This window comes from Carlito syrichta, unplaced genomic scaffold (assembly GCF_000164805.1).
Source record: "Carlito syrichta isolate Samal-C Ts95f unplaced genomic scaffold, Tarsius_syrichta-2.0.1 Scaffold311834, whole genome shotgun sequence".
NCBI lineage: Eukaryota > Metazoa > Chordata > Mammalia > Primates > Tarsiidae > Carlito > Carlito syrichta.
In genome coordinates this window covers 196,378-210,652 of record NW_007255930.1, presented here as the reverse complement: position 1 = coordinate 210,652, position 14,275 = coordinate 196,378, and the positions used below count along the sequence as shown (strand labels likewise).

The window sequence follows — 14,275 nt, the reverse complement described above, 5'->3', positions numbered from 1 at the left end:
GGTGGCCGGGAACGGCCACTGCACGACAGTTTGGGCGACAGAGTGAGACTCCCAACTCAAAAAAAAACAACAAAAAAAAACCATAACATTTTTCCCTTGAGATATGTCCCTCCCTGTTTCCATTGCTCATTCAGGCCAAAAGACATTCCTCAGACTTGACTCTTGGCGGGATAATTGAGGAAGTAGTGGTAGCCATGGCTGGCAGGGAAGCAGAAGCATGAAGGTATATTTTTGAAAAGCAGACTTGTCAGTGACAAATGGGTTTTTCCAGTTCTGAGTATATATACTTTTGAATTTTGATTAAATATCAATGCATAAAGTACTATTCATTGAGGAATATTCAGTAGTTGTAGTCCTGTTTGGTTGTTTTAAATATACTTGAAACTGGGCTCTGTGGCTCAGCCTGTAATCCCAGCTTTGGGAGGCCGAGGTGAGTGAATTGCCTGATCCTGTGTGTTCGAGACCCACCTGGGCAACGTGGCTAGACCTCATCTCTACAAGAAATAAAAAAAAAAAATTAGCTGGGCATGGTAGCACGCACCTGTAGTTCCAGCTACTTGGAAAGCTGAAGCGGAAGGATTGCCGGAGCCCAGCAGGTCGAGGCTGCAGTGGCTGGGAGCGGGCCACTCACTCCAGTCTGGGTGACAGAGTGAGACTCCAACTCAAAAAAAAAATTAAAAAATAAAATAAAATTTAGTCCACAATATTTCATTATTAAATTTGTTCTACTACATGAATCTCAAGAGAGTTACTCACCTTCATAATTATATTCAATGTCACTGTCAGAGTACACACCAAGTAAAAATTAATCACTTTCATTATTTTAGCTAAAAAAGTTCCTTTCTTCACATTCAGCTGTGGAGGAAAAATCATATGAACAAAGAGGTGAGGTACAGAAAAATTAACAATTTAAAAAATTGATCACAAGAAAAATAAAAAAGTAATTCTAATTACCTGAAGGCACTTAGCAAGCATTAAGGCTGCTACTAAACTTAATAAAGGAGACACTAATAAAGCTGGATTCTCAAACTGCAGTAAATATCCCAGAGAGAGAGAAAATACATAGATTTTATAGATTTCATAAATCTGTTGTGACAAAAATAAAACGAGAATGAAATAAGTGTTATTGTACATGTTTTTGTTAGTTTTATTTAGATTTAACTATAATTACACACTAAATGCTTTACTATAATTTAGGACAGTATTGTGCAAATGTTTAATCCACGTTTTTAATGTTATAGTTTATAATGAATTTATCATTTTTCTTTAGAACTGTCTGGAAACAAAGTAAAGACATTCAAAACCGTTGCAAACCATTGCTTTAAGTCAGCCTGGAAGAACCTTCTTTTTTTCTTTTTCTTTTTTGAAACAGGGTCTCACTCTGTTGCCCAAGCAGGAATGCAGTAGTACGATCAGCTTTGAACTCCTTTGAACTCACTGCAGCTTTGAACTCCTTTAATCAAGCAATCTTCCTATCTCAGCCTCCCGAATAGCTGGGACTATAGGGACATATAGTTGTGCCTGCCTGGCTTACTTTTTTATTTTTTGTAGAGGTGAAGTCTCACTTTGTTGCCCTGACTGGTCTAGAACTCCTGGGCTCAAGTGATCCTCCCACCTTGGCCTCCCAAAGTGCTGGGATTACAGGCGTCAGCCACCGCCCCCAGCCCAGAACTTTCTTTAAGCCCAGGCTCTGACTTGATTTCCCTTTGTTTGCCCTATTATTAAAATTAATCAATGCAATCGCAAATTGTATAAATCAAAAATCACGATCTTTAGCACCAATTTCCAAAAACTACCCAGTGAAAATAAAATGCACCACCAGAGAAAAGTATTTGCTGCTTTTGGTCCAGTTAACAGTGGGCATAACAAAGTTAAAATTAGTGTCTTAACAGAAAAACTCCCAGGAAGTTATATACCTTAGACTTTTTTTCCTAAGATAAAATAGTATAAGATAGGAAAAAATATCAGTGAAAGGCCAGGGCCAAGCTGGGAGGGGTAGCTCACGCCTGTAATCCTAGTACTTGGGAGGCCAAGGCAAGAGGATTGCCTGAGTCCAGGGGTTCAAGACCAGCCAGGGCAACATGGCAAGACCTCGTCTCTACAATGAATAAAAAAAAATTAGCCAGACATGGTGGCACATGCCTGTGGTTCCAGCTACTTGGAAGGCTGAAGTGGAAGGATCACCTGAGTCCAGTAGGTCAAGCCTGCAGTGGCCGTGAGTGTGCAACTGCACTCCAGTCTGGGTGACAGTGAGACTTCAACTTAAAAAAAAAAAAGCCAGGGCCACTTAAAAATGGTAGTTCAAGCTGGGCTCAGTGGCTCAGCTTGTAATCCCGCGCTTTGGGAGGCTGAGGTGAGTGGACTGCCTGAACCCGCGGGTTTGAGACCCGCCTGGACAACTTGGCGAGACCTCATCTCTACAATAAATCAAAAATTAGCCGGGCGTGATAGTGTGCAGCTACAGTTCCAGCTACTTGGAAGGCTGAGTAAGGCGGAAGGATCACAGGAGCCCAGCAGGTCGAGGCTGCGGTGGCAGGGAGTGTGCCACTGCACTCCAGTCTGGGGGACAGAGTGAGACTCCAACTCAAAAAAAAAAAAAAAAAAAGCTGTGCTCGGTGGCTCAGCCTATAATCCTGCGCCTTTGGGAGACTGAGGTGAGTGGATTGCCTGAGCCCGTGGGTTCGAGACCAGCCTGGGCAACTTGGTGAGACCTCATCTCTACAATAAATAAAAAAAAATTAGCCGGGCGTGGTAGCGCTCGCCTGTAGTTCCAGCTACTTGGAAGGCTGAGGCGGAAGGATTGCGGAGCCCAACAGGTTGAGGCTGCGGTGGCTGGGAGCGTGCCACTGCCCTCCAGCCTGGCGACAGAGTGAGACTCCAACTCAATAACAACAACAAAAAAAATGATAGTTCACTGTCACAAGTCAGAACACCAGCTGTCCTTGGGAGTTGAAGTAACAACTAGGAGACAGCATGATAGAGATTTCTAGGTGCTGGTAGAATGTTCTAGTGTTCTATTCTTGATTTAGGTGCTGGTTCTACAGATGTGTGACAGTTACCAAGTAACTCTCTCTAGTTCCAAACCCATCCTCTGTGTGGCCGTTCTGGGGCTGGGACTCTGCAATATACATTTCTGCTTTTCCAACTGGTTCCCTATGAAGCTCTGGTAACAGGAAAGGCTAGAGGGAATGCAAGGCTGGACAGGGAAGAAGGAGCTTGCTCCTTCCTCTTGCTTCCAGTTGCCTTACAGTTCCTGTGATCATCATCTCAGCAATGCTTCTTCACCCAGAGCAGATCCTTCCTGTGGAAGCACTGAATGTGGCTGCAGTTTTTCCAACATTTAAAGAACTAGCATCATACCAACCTCCTGCCCAAGAGTCACAAGACCAGCCGGCCAGAGCCCCTTCCTCAGAGGCCTGGGTCCCAGTCCTGAAGGGCCCATTCTTTTGAGCTCTGAGATAACAGCAAAGCTGAGCAGTGGCGGAGACCCTCCTCAACATCTCTAAGGTTTAATAATTCCGTATCATATTTTTCCCTTTGTTCCCTCAGCCCTAGTGGTAGTAGCTGCTTCTTGAAGTTGCTATCTCTATGAAACTTTTAGGCTCTTATTATCTTTTCAGTGAACAAACTGATGAATTTATACTTGGTTAACAACTCTTTTTAAAAATTTATTTATTTTTTGTAGAGATGAGGGTTCACTATGTTGCCTAGGCTGGTCTCAAACTCCTGGGCTCAAGTAATTCTCTTGCCTTGGCCTCCCAAAGTGCTGGGATTACAGGCGTGAGCCATCACATTCAGCCATTGGTTAACAATTCTTAATGCTAAAATCTCTCTGTCCAAGTAACTTATATTTCACCAGTGCTTGTATGGTCAACCATATAAAACTCTTAGCTGTTTTCCTCTGCTAAATACTAAGCACAAAGATCTCACTGACCTTACCTAAAATTTGCCTGGCTAAATTAATTTTGTCCTTCCAAATGTCATCTCCCATTGTTGGTATTCACTAGGGCTCTTGAACCATCAGAGTACATGGGAAGTCAACAAGAAAGAGTTTTTGATTGTTTTTTTTTTTTTTGAGTTGGGGTCTTACTCTGTCACCTAGGTTAGAGGGCAGTGGCATAATCAAGACTCACTGTAACCTCAACCTCCTGGGTTCATGCAATCCTCCCCATCAGCCTTCCAAGAGGCTGGAACTATAGGTGCGTGACACCACACCTGGCTGACTTATTGATTTTCTGTAGAGAAAATCACTATGATGCCTAGGATGGTCTTTGAACTCCTGGGTTCAAGCAGTCCTCTCGCCTTACCTTCCCACAGTACTGGGATTACAGATGTGAGCCTGGCCTAAGTAAGACATTTTAAGATCCAACACTATAAAACATTTATTCTTGGAATTTAAAATAATCATTTCAAAATATCATAATACCTTATCACTTTGCTCCAGTGAAAAGATATCTAGTAGGAACAGAGATATTGCTTGAAGAAACAGGAGATAGTGGCTGTACTCCCACATCATCATAAATGTGTAAGTTGAAGCACTCATCAACAAGTAGCAAAACCTCTAGGGAAAAAAAAAGAAAGAAACTAAATATCAATAGCTTTATTACTATAAAAACCTATAAGGTTATTACCTCAAAGTTGTAGCTCTGTTATTGGTTCAACTATAAGCTATATAACTCTTGATATTTTGTCTTTTAATCACATATACCCCACATCTCTATCATTAAAACTAATAATTATATCCCACATCTCCATAATAAAAATTAAATTAATAAATAAATAGAACACATATGAGGAGGAATTCCCCCAAAAATGAAATAAGGTTTTGGAGGGAAGGGCTCCTTGTAATACAGGCTTCTCCCACTTGGTCTGTGTTCTAGGAACCCATCAGTATACCAGCTAGCATTGTGAGAGGCTGCATTGGGCTTCAGTGCATTTTTTTTGAAGATTCTTTCAGTGCATTTGCCCATTTCATGATGGGTGATTTACAAGTCTGCTCATATTGAACTGAGTATTCAGCAGCAGTTTTTTTTTTTGTTTTTTTTTTGAGTTGGAGTCTCACTCTGTCGCCCAGACTGGAGTGCAGCGGCTGCTCCCAGCCACCGCAGCCTCGACCTGCTGGGCTCCGGCGATCCTTCCGCCTCAGCCTTCCGAGCAGCTGGAACTACAGGGGCGCGCTACCATGCCCGGCTAATTTTTTGATTTATTGTGGAGATGAGGTCTCACCAAGTTGCCCAGGTGGGTCTCGAACCCGCAGGCTCGGGCAATCCACTCACCCCAGCCTCCCAAGGCGTGGGATTACAGGCTGAGCCACCGAGCCCGGCTAGCAGTAGTTTTTGACCAAAGATGGCATGAGCCCAATGCCCCACCCTCCCTAGTTACCCTATCTTGCTCCGAGCAATGGTTTTTTTGTTTCCCAGATGAAAAAAGAACTCAGAGGGAAATGTTTGCTGATGTGGAAGTGGTGAAACAAAAAACAGCAGAAGAACTAAAAGGCATCCAAATTGACACTTCAAAAACGGGTTTTGAGCAGAGAAAAAAGCATCTTCATGGATGTATTACATCAAACAAAGAGTACTTTGAAGGTGTTTGAAGGTTAAACATGTAAGACTAAATACATAATTTTTTATAAATAAATTCCAGATTTTGGGGGCTCCCCTCATAATTATTATTAAATCATTATAAAAGCAATAAGATCTTGGCTGGGCTTGGTGGCTCAGCCTGTAATCCCAGCACTTTGGGAGGCTGAGGTGAGTGGGTTGCCTGAGCCCTCAGGTTCAAGACCAGCCCGGGCAACTTGGCAAGACTTTGTCTCTACAATAAATAAAAAATTAGTCAGGCGTGGTAGCGTGCACCTGTGGTTCTGGTTACTTGGTAGGCTGAGGTGGAAGGATCACTGGAGCCCAGCAGATCATTACTTGGGTGGTCGTGAGTGTGCCACGGCACTCCAGCCTGAGATTCCTAACTCAAAAAACAAAAAAACAGTAAGATCTTGAATAAGATTCATTTTCTCTAGTGAGAAATCAACCACTTGTGCTTCAATGTTCAACATCATATTAAGGATTTCAGGAAGACAAAGCAAGGGAGAAGAAAATTCAGTACAATTTTCTTTTACCCCCAAAGAGATAAAGCAATAAATATAAGAAAATGGTAGCATTTACTAGACTTGGCTGGTGAGCTTTTGTTATTGTGGAGACAACTCCTTTTACTGTGAAAAAAATATTTTCACTTCTATAGCGCTTTATATTTCCCTAAAAATTTTCATTTAAACAGTCTGTTTATATCTTAGCTTATTCCACAGCCCAGGTCTTTGCTTTTTACATTTCCTCTCGACAAAACTGTGGCCTTATCTTTCACCCTTGCTTGTACTGTCAACCATATAAAACTCAGCTGTTTTCCTCGGCTAAATACTAAGCACAAGGATCTCATTGCTCTTGCCAAAAACCTGCCTGGCTGAATCAATTCTGTCCTTCTAAATGTTATCTCCCAAGTGATCCTGTAGCGAGTAACTAACTCTATGACAAATCCACTGTCACACAGCATACTCAATAGCCTTCCATGGAGGTTCTTCCTCCATGGATCTAGTTTTCATGTATCAGGTGACTCCACTGGTTATAGTGTCAGATGACCTCGTTCAGATAAGAACAGGGAAGAAGGACAATAAAGGTCAGATCAAGAAACCTAAGAACTGTGTTCTTTAAAACTAAATCTTTCATATTCAGCTGACTATACTCAAGGATAAATTCCAGAGTTAGAAATATCTCAGCCATCAGCAGATAAAACAATTTTCTAGCGTCCTGAATAAGACCAGAGAACAACATGTAAGAGACAGCAAAATTCCACCAGTTGGTCAAACAACACCAGTTGCAAAGCTCGGAAGGGCTTCATGCTTACAGAACACATAAGCTTCTGCTCTTTCTATTACCATAGCCATAGACAGAGAAGTGTTCTGAAAACCTTCTAATGTGGAGCAACCAGATATATAATAACCAGATCTGAAACCATTAACCTCAGAGAAACCAGTTCCAGAACTCAATGAAGGATCAAATCTAGACACAGCCCATGCGGTTGCTGTGAGAGTGCCTCTGCCCTTCAGCCTGGGTGACAGAGTGAAACTCAGATTCAGAAATAAATAATAGACTACTGGGCATTTGGAGATTACTTTGGAGATTCTAGGGGAAAGTTACAACATAATAAAAAAAAAAAACACAGTAAATCCCAAGGGTTTATTCTCAAACTACTCTAAGAAAACACAGCGAAAGTAAGTCTTAAAGAAAGAACTATATGTCAAACACAGTCTGGACAATTAGCTATACTTTTCCTTTCCCTGAGCATTTTCAAGGCTCTTGTCTACCTCTTACCTTCCTCACAGTGTTTCACTGTACCTGTACTATTAACTTTTTTATACAGATGATTTAAACAATACATCAAATAGGTTTCAGTAATCAAATACAGATGTCTCTGGATGACTCCAGATGACTGTACAAAAGATCTGAGCTTAGATATCCTGATGCAACTGGAACCACAAAATCTAGCCTCATGAATGGGAAGCAAATAACAAAAAAAAGTGATTAAAAGTATACATGATGCTGGACTACTATTCAACGGTGAGAAGAAGCAAAGTATTGACACATGCAAAAATATACATGGATATCAAGGCCATTTTTAGGCTAAGTGAAAAAAAGTCCATCTCACAGGGTAACATACTATATAATTCTATTTATATAAACTTTCAAAGTGAAAAAATTATAGTGATAGAGAACAGGTCAGTGGTTGCCAGAGGCTAGGGTTGGGGGAAGGATGTGACTATTAAGGCATAACATGAGGGAGTTTCCCAGTGGAAACAGAGCTCTGTATCTTGATCATGATATTGGCTACTCAGATCTATACATGTGATAACAACTCATAACAAATATACACTCCTCCCTGCCAAAAAGCAGTACATGTAAAAACTAGTGAAATCTGAAGGTTTGTACCTGAATTAATAGATTGTATCAATATCAATTTATTGGCTTTAAAAATGAGTGCTTTCTATAATAGTCAGGGAGTCTAGGATTGAGTGTTTTGCTATTAGACTGTATAGCTATCTCCTAGGGAGACATGGCCATGTAAGATATAGCTAATGGGGAAAACTGAGTAAGAGGTACATGGAGATTCTCTATACTATTTTTAAACTTCCCAACTAGCTGGGTGTGGTGGTGTGTGTCTGTAGTTCCAGCTACTTGGAAGGCTGAGGCAGAAGGATCACCCAAGCCCAGCAGGCCGAGGCTGCAGTGGCCAGGAGCGGCCATTGCACTCCAGTCTGGGCGACAGAGTGAGACTCCAACTAAAAAAAAAAAAAAAAAAAAAAAAAGAACTTAGACTAATTCAAACTAAAAATTGTAAAGAAAGGGGAGGGGAGGAGAAAAGGGAAATAGAGGGAGCATGACTGAAAAATTGGGCAAGTTTGCTTCTTAAAAAATTGAATTGTTAGCTGAAGTGCACCATGTACTTTGGGAGGTGGAGGCAAGGGGATTGCCCGAGCTCAGGGGTTTGAGACCAGTCTAAGCAACATGGTGAGACCTCATCTCTACAATAAATCAAAAAATTAGCGGGGCGTGGTAGTACACACCTGTAGTTCCAGCTACTTGGAAGACGAAGACAGAAAGATCATCTAAGCTCAACAGGTTGAGGCTGCAGTGGCCATGAGGGTGCCACTGCACCAGCCTGGGCAACAGAGTGAAACTCTGACTCAAAAAAAAACAAAGAAAAGAATACATCATGGTTACCTTGTTTCTTTTTTTCTTTTCCTGCTGTATATTTGTTATAGAATCCTTAATACTCTTACTCTTTTAGTATTTGCAAGTACATTTTTTGCTCTTGTGTACTTTTGATTACTGATGAGTGACTAGTTAACACAAATAATAAATACACTTTCCCCATTTGTGTTAAGATTAAGAGAGAAAGAAAAAAGGGGTAGGAAAATGCCATATAGTACTTTCAAAATAGACAGAAATAATTGTGTGGCTTTTTTTGAGCCAGTCTCACTCTGTCACCCAGGCTGGAGTACAGTGGCACGCTCCCGGCCACAACAGCCTCGACCTGCTGGGCTCCGGCGATCCTTCCGCCTCAGCCTTCCAAGTAGCTAATTTTTTTATTGTAGAGACAAGGTCTTGTCATGTTGTCCAGACTGGTCTTGAATCCCTGGGCTCAGGCAATTCTCTTGCCTCAGCCTCCCAAAGTGTTGGGATTACAGGCTTGAGTCACGACGTCCAACCGTGGTTATATTTTTTTAAAAAAAGAAACAAAATGTAACCTAAAATAAAATTTATAAGCTATTCTCGGACTTCTTCAAAAGTACAGCATCTTGGTAACAACTGTGAACTGGAGGGAAATACACTTTTCACTATATACCCATTTGCACTGACAGAAATGTTTTTTTAACCATGTGTATAATGCTTATGTATTTTTTCAATTTAAAAAAAATTAGAATAAATCAGAAAGGACAAATGCATAAGATGATAACATGGCCATGTAAAAATATATTTCAAAAAATAGCAATATGATATAATAGGGAAAAAATACATTTTAAAAAACTACTTTTAAAATAAATAAGAACAATGATTTTATTAAATGATAATTAAACCTTTTATAGGCAAGAGAAGTATCATTTTAGTGCAAAATAAGGGTAAATATAAAGATGCTTAGGCAGTTTGTTTCACGATACTAAACTTTTTTTTTTTTTGAGTTGGAGTCTCACTCTGTTGCCCAGACTGGAGTGCAGTGGCACGCTCCCGGCCACTGCAGCCTCGACCTGCTGGGCTCCGGCGAACCTTCCACCTCAGTCCTTCAAGTAGCCGGAATTACAGGCATGCGCTACCACGTCCGGCTAATTTTTTGATTTTATTGTAGAGATGAGGTCTTGCCAAGTTGCCCAGGCGGGTCTCAAACCCGCAGGCTCCCAAAGCACGGGATTACAGGCTGAGCTGCCGAGTCCGGCCTACTAAACTTTTTAATTCACAAATTGAAGAAGTATTCTACTCTAGGAGACGGCTATACACTCTAACAGGAAAGCACTCAATCATAGATTTCCTGACTAGTATAGAAAACACTCTTTACACAAACAGTAAAAAATAAATACGTTTGTGTTGTTTTACATAAAAAGGAAATATTAGAGTTGCAAAAATGAGATAAAGTTTGCTATTTTCAAGACATTTGTCCCCACTGAAAGGAGAAAATAGTATGCACTTTCCAGAAATCTCAAAAAGGAACAATAAGTACATCCTGTGTCCCAGACAACCAGGTTAAACAGAAGCCTTTCATTGATCCCTCTAGTCTCCTTTTATAGTCAGGAATTCTTAACCCAAGATAAACAAACTATCAAAGGATTGTTACATTTCACTCAATGTCAATATAACTGGTTGCCTTTGTAATCACATTTATTAATGTTATGCATTTAAAACTATTATTCTGAGACAGAATCCGTAGGCTTTGTCCAACCACCAAAAGGGTTGTGGCAACAACAGTAAAGAAGTAAGAATCTAAACTACTGTACCTAGGACAGTTTCCTAAAGCCTTTACTAAGCTACCTACATCTCAGTCACAGAAAACATGGGCATAAACTGCTAAAGTTAAAACTGCTATCACTGTGGTTACTCTTTGTACATACATTTATATATCTTTAAATTATTATTGTTATTATTTTTGCTTGTTTTGTTTTGAGTTGGAGTCTCAGTCTGTTGCCCAGGGTACAGTCCAATAGCACACTCACAGACCGCAGCCTCAATGTGCTGGGCTTAGGCGATCCTTCCACCTCAGCCTTCCAAGTAGCTGGAACTACAGGCGTGCGCTACCACACCTGGCTTATTTTTTAATTTATTGTAGAGACAAGGTCTCACCAAGTTTCCCAGGCTGGTCTCAAACCCGTGGGCTCAGGCAATCCTCTCACCTCAGTCTCCCAAAGTGCTGAGATTACAGGCTGAGCCACCGCGCCTGGCCTATATATCTTTAAATTATAATGACTAAAGGCCATCAGTGTTCCAGAAGTGAGAGAAGTTGTTAAATAATCACTGAACAGATTAATTTTCAAAATAAGATCTTCATAGATTTGTCAAAAAACATCTTCTTTCTCCTATTGTTGATCAGATTACAGAATGACAGTGTTATAAGAAAACTACCTACTGTATCCTTTATCATGTAGAAACTAGGCTTCAGTTAGTAAAACAACTCTTAATATGACTAAAATGTATTTAAAATTATATGCCACATTTGTATACAACAGAATTAACTGTAATGGATAAAACAGATTTGTAACTTACCTCTCCATAAGTATTTATGTTGCTTTTTAAATAGCCTGTAAGTGCAGCAACTTGGCATGCAAAATATGGTAGTGCCCAGTTTTCTCTTAAAGGAATGGAGTATTCAATTCTTGTTGTATCTACCCTAAAATAAAGCACAGATGAAAAGCAAAAGCAAAACATTATATTTGTATTATACCATACTTTTAAAGTACTTTAACACCATACTTTTTTTTTTAGTTGGAGTCTCACTGTGTCGCCCAGGTTGAAGTGCAGTGGCACACTCACAGCCACCTCAGCTTTGACCTGCTGGGCTCCAGTGATCCTCCCTCCCCAGCCTTCCAAGTAGCCAGAACTACAGGAATATGCTACCACGCCCGGCTAATTTTTTGATTTATTGTAGAGATGAGGTCTCACCAAGTTGCCAGGCTGGTCTCGAACCCACGGGCTCAGGCAATCCTCTTGCCTCAGTCTCCAAAGTGCTGGGATTACAGGCTTGAGCCACTGCGCCCAGCCAACACCATACTTTTTAAAGTACTTTAACACAATCTTATTTTTCTGCATAACAATCTTGTAAGGAAGACATAAACAGATGCACCAATATTGCATCTATGAGCAAATTAACAGCATCTTATCCCCATCTCCCTACCTAGGAAGATGCAGTGCTACTGTCTAATACTTGGTGAACAGACACAAGCTCTGTGAGAATGTGAAAAATGCCTGCTCTGAACAGACCCAGCCCCATGCTAACATACACAGCTTGTTGCACAAAGGATTTTGGCTTCCACCCTTCCTTCCCTTATCTTAACCAGATCTTAAGCTCTTATCCTCCTTCACACAAGGCCCGGAGATGTAATGTGACATAATCAAGGTCATATAGCTAATAGAAGAAATAACTGGGACTATAATGCATATCTTCTGATATCTAGTTTAATAATCTTTTCAATCAACAGGTTGCCCAAAATGAATATTATAGTAGTCCTTTCTGTGATATACTTAGAGACTTTTGAAAAGTCCCAGATTCACGAATACAGAAAAGTCTTTGTAGGTTTCTCCTAGATTTATCTTTAATCAATCTTCAGTAAGAGTCTTACACCACAAAGGGACTACCTTTCCCACAATGATCAAATTTGCCTCTTAATGGCTATTTTCCACACAAAAACAAAGGTGCTTTTTTTTTTTAATTAATGAAAACTGCTACATAACTCTTCTAAGTAATAATAGACATGATTTAGTTCTTTGATAGCTAAGTGACATACTCCTACATACTTGTATCAAAGTAAATTATATGTCCAGTTATACTAACATGAACCAGTGGATTGCTTGCAAATAATCAAAATTACAAATATAATATCCTCACAGATCAAGAAGCTATAGTTGCAACAGCAACAAATCCAGTCGGGCTCAGCATGATACTACCACCAAAAGAAATAAACTTCAAAAAGCCATGAAAACCAATGAATAAAACATTTTTAAGAAAGCAATTAGGGAGACATCACATTACACAGCATATATAATAAATTCTCAGAACCTCTTCACTCACCTCTTCTCCTAGTCTTCGACCTCCAGGCACTAAATAACTTTCTCTTTTCTATTCCAACCTCAATTTCCGCCTTACCCTTCCTCTCCCCCATCAGATCTTCATTTTTTCTCAGAGTAGCACAATGTACTTTCTTTTATTTTTTATTTATTTATTTTTTGAGTTGGAGTCTCACTCTGTCACCCAGGCTGGGGGCAGTGGCACATTCCCGGCCACCATAGCCTTGACCTGCTGGGTTCAGGTGACCCTTCTGCCTCAGCCTTCCAAGTAGCTGGAACTACAGGCATGCACCATCATGCCCGACTAATTTTTTGATTTATTGTAGAGATGAGGTCTCGCCAAGTTGTCTAGACTGGTCTCGAACCCACAGGCTCAGGCAATCCTCTCATCTCAGCCTCCCAAAGTGCTGAGATTACAGGAGTGAGCGACCATGCCTGGCCTATACTTGCTTACATCAAGTCATCTATAGCCTTCTCTGTGCTTTTTCAAATTTACATATTGACCTATTTTGTTTAGCACAACAGATCAATAGTTAAACAAAATAAAACAAAAGATTTTCCTAGGAAGAGACAATACACAGTAAAAAATAATTGCACTTTAACCGATTTGTTCCTATTAATCTGTATAACACTATTATAACAAATCAAACACCTCCACTGCCTTATAAATCCATTCAAGTATTTGTCCCATATATAAGAATTTTACGCCGGGCTCGGCGGCTAAGCCTGTAATCCCGCGCCTTTGGGAGGCTGAGGTGAGTGGATTGCCTGAGCCCGCGGGTTCGAGACCCACCTGGGCAGTGAGACCTCATCTCTACAATAAATCGAAAAATCAGCCGGGCGTGGTAGCGCATGCCTGTAATTCCGGGTACTCGGAAGGCTGAGGTGGAAGGATCGCCGGACCCCAGCAGGCAAGGCTGCGGTGGCCGCCACTGCACTCCAGTCTGGGCGACCGAGTGAGACTCCAACTCAAAAAAAAAAAAAAAAAAAAAAAAAGAATTTTACAAAATCTTAACTTTTCAATGAATTTATAGTTAACTTTTTAAACTTACATTACTAAGTAAAAAATAAAAATATAAACTTACATTACATGTATTTTACATGTTCTCTCTTCTTTATACTGATTCTTTTTTGAAAATGTAATACTTTATTACAAAAGCAGTATATGTTTATTACAGAATTATAAAATGCACGCAAGCAAAAAGAAAATAATTTAGAACACCTATAATCTCATTCATTCAAAGACCACTGTTGTTAAACTTTCTGCCAAAGTTTAGTCGCTATAGTGTGATGGAGAAAAGAAATAAAAGGAATCAAACTGAAAAGGAAAGTACAACTGTTGTTTTTTGCAGAAGATATTGTGTCCATCAAAAATCACAAAATCAGCCAGACTCGGTGGCTCAGCCTGTAATCCCTTGCCTTTGGGAGGCTGAGGTGAGTGAATTGCCTGAGCCCGCGGG

The 14,275-nt window shown here is 40.4% G+C and overlaps 1 protein-coding gene across 2 annotated transcripts in view; it reads right to left on the bottom strand.

The window, feature by feature from the left end:
* Positions 1-14,275, bottom strand: part of DPY19L4 (dpy-19 like 4 (C. elegans)) — an 81,244-nt gene that overhangs the window by 36,248 nt on the left and 30,721 nt on the right. For both annotated transcript variants that reach the window (XM_021718114.1, XM_008069164.2), the window contains 4 exons: positions 11,298-11,421; positions 4,427-4,561; positions 955-1,086; positions 757-855 (listed from right to left, as the gene is read on the bottom strand). In XM_021718114.1, the coding sequence (XP_021573789.1) occupies positions 757-855; positions 955-1,086; positions 4,427-4,561; positions 11,298-11,421 (490 nt within the window). The remainder of the gene's footprint in view (positions 1-756; positions 856-954; positions 1,087-4,426; positions 4,562-11,297; positions 11,422-14,275) is intronic.